General features: G+C 38.3%; 1 protein-coding gene across 1 annotated transcript; it reads left to right on the forward strand.

Annotated features, from left to right (window-relative positions):
* The first annotated feature begins 1027 nt into the window (after positions 1–1027).
* On the forward strand, positions 1028–7684 carry cdk5rap3 (CDK5 regulatory subunit associated protein 3). Its single transcript, XM_047608129.1, has 14 exons — positions 1028–1170; positions 1441–1486; positions 1660–1791; positions 2413–2513; positions 2642–2690; positions 2885–3063; positions 3176–3312; positions 3416–3560; positions 3885–3992; positions 4990–5071; positions 5185–5273; positions 5988–6193; positions 7207–7378; positions 7560–7684. Exons 1-14 carry the CDS (start codon positions 1165–1167, stop codon positions 7623–7625), a joined length of 1518 nt encoding a protein of 505 aa, XP_047464085.1. The 5' UTR covers positions 1028–1164; the 3' UTR covers positions 7626–7684.
* Positions 7685–7787: the final 103 nt, after the last annotated feature.

The raw sequence follows: 7787 nt of genomic DNA on the forward strand, positions 1-7787 counted from the left end.
AATGCAAAACTGAAATGGTTAATTATTGTTATCGTTCATAAACATTATGCAAACAAATCACAAGTGATTTATAACTCACCGCAAGGAAGTTGTCATGTAGACTGAACTCCTCCTTGGTATGTGCATGAGTGAAGACTGGACTGGTGTCTTCAGGGGTTTTTGGAAAAATGATGCAAAATTTACAATAAAAATCAAGTTGCAAGTTCTTAATTTGATTTTCTTCAGTACTTTTTTACTATTTTGGTGGATGAGGTGACCTCGGGTGCAAGTGGACTCACAGTGACCAACTGCATGGATAACACACGGTTTAGATTCCTTAGAAAATGCTGAGTATAGGAATGAAAGCCACATTGTTAAAGAAATAAAATGATTAAAAAGCATTGGTAAATGAAACCTACACCAACACACACTTGCACATTTTGAGACAAAGTACCATGGCAAACAACTTGTCTCTTTGTTATATCCTATTCTTTAGTAAACTCATTATAAAGTCATACATTAAAAATGTTGCTTGGTTGAGACAAGCTTATCTCGTGACATGCTAACCTCTACAACTTGACAAAAATTAATGATGACGTTTTAAATAGAAATAAATTGCATTACAACGTGATACTGATCCATTTTTTTTTTGTTTGTTTGTATGTTTTTGACATGGCACTAATGTCTTTCCATACTAATGTAATAACTTACATTTTCATCTTCATCTTCATCTTCAATCATCTTCTTACATTCAATTTAAAAAATAAAAGCATTTTTACTATTATTATTACTTTTATAAAAAGCTATTTTGTCCATGATTCCATCTGTAAAGCAATAAAAGAGGAAACATTCAAGGGGCGCCTACCTACAGTCAATGGCGCCTAGAAGTTGACAGTGTGGCGCAGTTAAGTGAAGACACCGCCCTCTGGTGGCTAATTTAATAACTACACCAATCAGAAGCCAAAGCGCAAACCAATCAGCGACAAGCATCAGCATAGCGGCACGTCATTGGTCGGTGGTTTCCGCGTACGTAACATCGCCTCATTCTATTGGCTCCGCTTCTCTTAACGTGTCATAAACAGTGCAATCCGGATGGTGACAGCAATTCTTCATATAAACCTTTTAAATAACGGTATAATGACGCCGTGAAGACATTGGAAACGCGTTTAAAAAGGTGTAAAAACAATGGAGGTAAGCCGAAACACACTTCCTCTGTCTCGGGTTTTTAATAACGAACGAGTCTGCGAGCTAATGCTAACTAGCTATCACTCAAAGTCCAGTTATCTGAAACACTTTCCCAAAGAAAACAGTGTGTGTCTACTCTTGTTAGCTGACAATTCTCTATGGTGTCTGTTTAAGTTACAAGCTTAATATAATGAGTATTTTTCGTCTTGCACGTGTTACTGCTACAATACAAAAAGGATTTTTTTTTAAATGTTTATTGTTGTCTCATTTCAACAGGACATTAAAAATCTTCCCATCGACATACAGACCAGCAAGCTTTTAGGTAAGGCAAAACACGCACACATGAAATAAATGCGTCTCTGTGCATGTGCATGTTTAATACTTGAAGAACTACAACCAGCTGTCAATGACTGTCCTGTTGTCACACGCTGCCTGCAACAGTTGATGACAAATGTTCACATATTTGTGACATTAAACCGTAACGTGTGATTACAGACTGGCTGCTGGATCGACGGCACTGTAATCTGAAATGGCAGACGACAGTAAAGGCGGTCAGGGAGAAGATCAACGCTGCCATCCAGGACATGCCGGAGAACGAGGAGATCAAGCAGCTCCTCTCTGGCTCCTGTAGGTCCAGCTGCAGGTTACAGCTGCAGATCGTGCATCTCATCTGTTATTGTTACATAAAAGACACAGATACATAATAGAGTAAAAAACAACAACAACAAACAAACAACATTAGCAACTTTTGGTGAAAATTTGACAGATTTTGTTTCCAAATCCCTCATAGGCTCCTGGAATTATATAAATGTGTTACCTTTAAATGAAACCATTACTTTAATATTTTCATATTTTATTTTGCAATAATTTTGTTATAATACAGTTACTCTTCTCTTTATATCTACAATAGCTCTTTTTAATTCTTGTGCCTTTAAAGTACGTTTTGCAGTGCAGTGTATTTTTTGGGGACATTCTCTTCTGGAAATCTAAAAACTTTCTCGAAATTAGCTCTGGCATTTTTTATTTATTTTTTTATTTTACGCAAACAGTTCACTGGAATATAATGCATGATACCATCTGCTCATCTAACCCAGTCAGATGTTTTGCACTATATGCACTGAGATAAAAGGGGACGTCTTGAGGCAGTATTTGTTATGTAATGCAGAAGCTGAGTGTCTTACATATCTTCTTTTTTAAGGAGTTATAAACTGGCATCTTTTGTTGTGTTTCGTTTGTTTCCTCTGAAAGACATTCACTACTTTCACTGCTTGAGGATAGTGGAGATACTGAAGGGGACTGAGGCTTCCTCTAAGAACATCTTTGGCAGATATTCATCTCAGAGGATGAAGGTGAGAGGATTCAAAGAAGCTGCTATTGTCTGACTAGCAGGCAGTTAGTTTGTGAGTTTGTTTGTCAGATGTAGTGAAATGACTAAAATGGTCAATGTTTTAGTTTTGAATATTCGTTGTTGTCACAGGACTGGCAGGAGATTGTCTCCCTTTATGAAGCAGATAACATCTATTTGGGTAAGTATAATATTAAAATGATATCTGTGTAGTTAGCCTTTTAAAATGAACAAGAACAAAGTGGGGAACCGTAGATGTTGTTGCTGTTGTCTCTGCATGAGTAGCATAGAAAATCGAAAAGATTGTCCAGTGGAAGTAACTAAATAGATGCATGTATAAAACACTTCAATAATTAAAAAAAATGCATGTTCCAGCGGAGGTGGCCAGCTTGCTGATTCGCAATGTAAGCTACGAAGGCCCGGCTCTGAGGAAGCAGCTGGCCAAAGCCCAGCAGATGCAGCAGGAGCTGAGCAGACGGGAAACAGAGTGCCAGAGCTCAGCTGCAGACCTGAGGGAACGATACTATGCCGCCTGCAAACAGTATGGCATCAGAGTAAGACAATCACCAGGAAAATAAGACGGCCATAAACTCATACTCTCCGCATTTTGCGTTTTAGTGACAGACTGATGAACTGACTTTTATTGGATATCTTTTCCTCTGCCAGGGAGAAAATGTGGCTCGAGAGCTTCAGGCTCTGGTGAAAGACTTACCGGCGGTTCTCGACGAAGTCGGGAAGGACGCAGCAAAGTTGGAAGAGCAAATCCAGCTTTACTCTGCTTTTACAAACTTTGTATGTGACTGGTAAGTGCGCAGTCGAGATGGCATGCTTGAATATAAAACTGTGTGTGCACGTGTTCTAAATGAAGAGGAAAACGCTCGAAATCAAACATGTTGTTCTTTGTAGGTCTGAACCAGTCCTGCCCATGCTGACATTTGCCCAAAAAAGAGGAAACGCAACATTTTATGAGTGGAGAACGGGGAAAATCCCCACAGTTGTTGAAAGGCCAGTTGTTGAGGAAGCACCACCTGATGCAGTCACAGATGACACGGTTAGTTTCACTGTCTCCATATTATGAATGAAGGGCTATGCAATAGAAACTACATGTTCTGATTAACATCAAGGGAGACTCTGTTTTCCCTACATTGGCATGTTTTGTTGTTGTTGTACAATTATTTTTTAAATCAACTCCTACATTAAACTGTCCTGGTTTTTAGATAGATTTCAGTGTGAAGGCTCCTCAGGGCGGCGTCAGTGCTCATGTCACAGATCAGTGTTATTCTGAGATAAACCAACAAGTGCCACCATGTGTCAGACTAGTCTTTTCAAATGTCACAAGAGATATTTTTCATTGCCTGTGTTTTAAAATCATCAGATTGACTGGGGCGACTTCGACAAAGGAGCAGATGACGTGGGTGTGAGTTCAGGCATCACAGTTGAGGGTGGAATAGACTGGGGCATCAGTCTAGAGCCGAACTCTGAGGTAAGACAGTATTTTGAGTCTTTTACATGAGTTTGTTTTTACCTTTTATGATTTGTATTTGATGACTTCACCAATAAAATGATGCTTTGTTTTCTATATAAACTGCTTTTCTTCCCAATCAGGGTCACTTGTACTGAACAGCGTTGTACGTACGAGTCAGTGGGTTCAAGAGAAATATAGTGAAAGAGCCCAGTTTATTTGAGAAAATGGAAATTAAAATAAAAACAATGTAAAGCGTGTAAAAACAATTTAGAAAGAAAACCGGTTAAGAAGTCAGTTAAAATATTTAATTGCACATTTGTTAAACTCTTCTAAATGTACCTTTGGAACAAAACTGTCCAGAATATTCTCTAGAATAACCTCAAAGGTACTGTATGCTATAATATTCTGCTGCATTGCCATTACAAACTATCCTGCCTTGGTTGAGGGTGCGGCAGGATCTCAATATCAACCTTGCGTTAGCGATGGTGTTTGAGACTCGAGGTGCTCCGGTTATAACTCACATTGACATTAAACATAAATACCTTTTTGTTAATGGAGAACCATCTGGCAGAGCTTTGAAGCTGAACTTGCTGTTCAAAAGACCCTTCTCTTCACGCACGCATTAATCACGTTACGAGGAATTTGTGTTGAATTTGACAGGCTTCGTAACAATGGATATCTAAATGTAGAAAAAGTAACAAAGAAATAGATCGAATTGATCTGTAATTAACTGATTTAGCTAAGCATTGTTGCGCAACAGCAATATGTCGTGTTGAAATCTTTGAAATAACTAAAACCTTTGAGTAGTAATTGCCAAATTAATGCATAAATAGCAAAATTAATGATAAACGGTGAAATAGTTGAACATTTAATACAGTTAATATTAAAAGTAATAAATGAACTGTTGAAACGTACAGCTTTTGCAACTAATGACAGGTGGTGAAGAGTTTTTGTGTCTGTCTTGAGGAAGCTGTGGAGGAATAAACAGCTTCCCCTCTTTTGTCTCCCTCTTCAGGACACCGATGCAGGTGCCATCGACTGGGGTGACAGCGAAGCAGCTCCCGTTGTTATTGAAGTTGTAGATGCAGGAACAGACTGTAAGTTTTTTTTTTTTTTTTTCATTTAAATTATGCTTCCAACCAAACAAATCACATGCTCAGCTGTTGAAATTTCTGTTTGGTAAAGGCAGTTGTTTTTTTTTTTCCTGCAGGTCCCGAGGGCGTGGCAAAGGGGGAGGATGCTCTGAGCATACTGGAAAACTCTCAGTCACGCAGCCAGTTCATCGATGAGCTAATGGAGGTAGTTGCCCAGTGTCAGATTACTCTTGTCAGACTGTACAGCATATCCACTGAATATTTAAATATAACATACTGGTTTGTGTGTTGGAGTTGCTTTCCAGTGTGTGACCAAAACGTGCACATTAAGACTAAATGAAGAATCGAATCCCAATCTAAATTCGACTGAGTATCTACAGAAAGAAAATGGTATTTGCGTGACTCAAACTATCGCCTGTGAAGAGTTAAAAGCTACGAAAACCGGTTTGATTGCAGTGATTGTCTCAGATGCGTCATATTTAGGGTACAGGTCGTGCCATATCCATTTGCTGTGTTATTTAAAAAAAGAAAAGGAAAAATAAAGGCAGTGTGTCTGCTTTATTAAATATATAAAAGAGAACAATGAGTGCTAATTGCTTTTGTAAGTTTGGACTGATTACAAAGAACAATTCTTTTTTTAAAACTGAATGGTACCAAATAATTTAGATCACGTCTGTAAAAGAATGAGTTGCTGCTGCAGTTTTAAACCTGCTGCAGGTGGGACAGGTCTGACTCATTTCTGCATAAAGTGCGATAGAAGCTGTTGCTGGTTTAATATTTTAGTGTTTGTCCAGCTACTAGAATTGAAACTACTAGAATTACCAAGGTTTTGCAAAACGTAGAGCTTTTTTTCCAGTTATATTTCGTCTTATTTCTGAATGAACCGGATTGTGTGACTCTGTTTGATTTGTTGCTGCAGATGGAGGTGTTCTTAACGCAGCGCATTAGCGAGATGGGAGAGGAAGGAGACGTCGTAGCTATGAGCCAGTTCCAGCTCGCCCCCTCTGTTATCCAAAACCAAACCCGCAAACACGTCCAGGAGATGCTGTCTCAGGTGCAGGACCTCGTGGGTCGGCTCACCTCTCTTCGAATGCAGCACCTGTTCATGATCCAGGCCTCGCCACGGTATGCCGATCCATTAACACAGTTTAGCTGTACTTCATTCTATCAGAATATGAGTCTGGCAGTACACTTTTGGGATTTCTTTAAGAGCTGTATTTATATAAAAAAAAAAAACTCATCACGTGGATAGTTGTTGGATAGTCCTCGAACTGGTCTGAACCTTTTTGTTTTCGATAAATTCGGCTTTAAGGTGCTCAGGTGTCAGGTATGACTATGTCACTGTTACTTTTCTGTCCATCACCACATAAAGCCTTCCTAAACGATTTGATTGAGTGTATAATCAGTACCTGACAGAGTGGATACTTATGTCCTTCAATACAATTTTACATTTTATCGCGCATTTTAAACATTTCATAAAGACATTTTCTATAAATTCATCCCCTTAAGAGTAAAATATGTTAAGATAAATATGTCAGATACATTTAGATCAGGGGTCTTCACGTTTTTCAGGCCAAAGACCCCAAACTGATGAGAGATAGTAGGGAACCTCTACCTACTATATAATTTCTATATTAAACTCCACCTAGTGCTATTCATGAATATACATTATTGTTATCATTTTGCGTTCAATATCAAGCTAGTCAAACAATACACAGGTTTAAATATATATATATATTTAAATATTTTTTTTCAAACATTAACAGTTGCTGGCCTCCATTTATCCCTTTAGTAAAACACGTTGGTTTCATCGTAATGTCTATTTAAAGAAATTATAATTTGTGGGGAAAAAAGAAAAAAGTCTCATTAACAAAAGAGGGAGGTGCTATTAGAGTTACTGTTTACTAAATTATGGTACTTATATGAGACATAATTTTATTCAAAGTTGTGATAAATGTTGTTGTTGCATAAATTCTGCTTTTCAAATGTGTTCTTTCTTTTCTTGAACATAAAACTTCCTTTAGGATTAACAGATTGTTTTTATAAGTACATTTCATTTGGCATAAAATGTCTCGTGAAATACGACTTGGGAGTGAGTGGAAACCCTTTCCTCATTATTCTTCACCGTGTGCGTTTAGGTATGTCGAACGTGTGTCGGAGGTGCTGAGACAGAAGCTGAAGCAGGCAGACATTCTGGTGCTGAAAGGTGCCACCATGGCTGAGAAGAGGCAGGAGGCCCTAGAGGAGCAGTCCAGACTGGAGCCTCGAGTTGACCTGCTGGCAGGACGCACCCGGGAACTCCAGAAACTGGTATTAGATTACTATATCCATTTATTTATGTTCACAGGGTTGGTACTTTCCCTGGTGACTCAAATGGGGAGGCTGCAAGAAGCCTCGTATACTGAAACTCTTTATTTATTTACACATAACATACAGTGGTTTGTGCAGAACACTTTCCTCATTAATTATCCGAATAATTTGTTTTTTGCAGATTGAAGCAGATATTTCAAAGCGATACCACAACAGGCCTGTCAACCTGATGGGAGTTATTATCTAGAGAGCCTCACAGAAGGTCGCTATCTACAAGGAAAAATAAAAATCGGTATTTAATTAAAACTATGGTTGTTTTGTGATCTGTACATTTCACACGGGACTCTTGACAAAACAAGAAACTTTTAACATTTTACAAACCTTTCATAGCTTTTTATCATGAATAAAT

This window comes from Mugil cephalus, chromosome 16, assembly GCF_022458985.1.
Source record: "Mugil cephalus isolate CIBA_MC_2020 chromosome 16, CIBA_Mcephalus_1.1, whole genome shotgun sequence".
NCBI classification, from domain to species: Eukaryota; Metazoa; Chordata; class Actinopteri; order Mugiliformes; family Mugilidae; genus Mugil; species Mugil cephalus.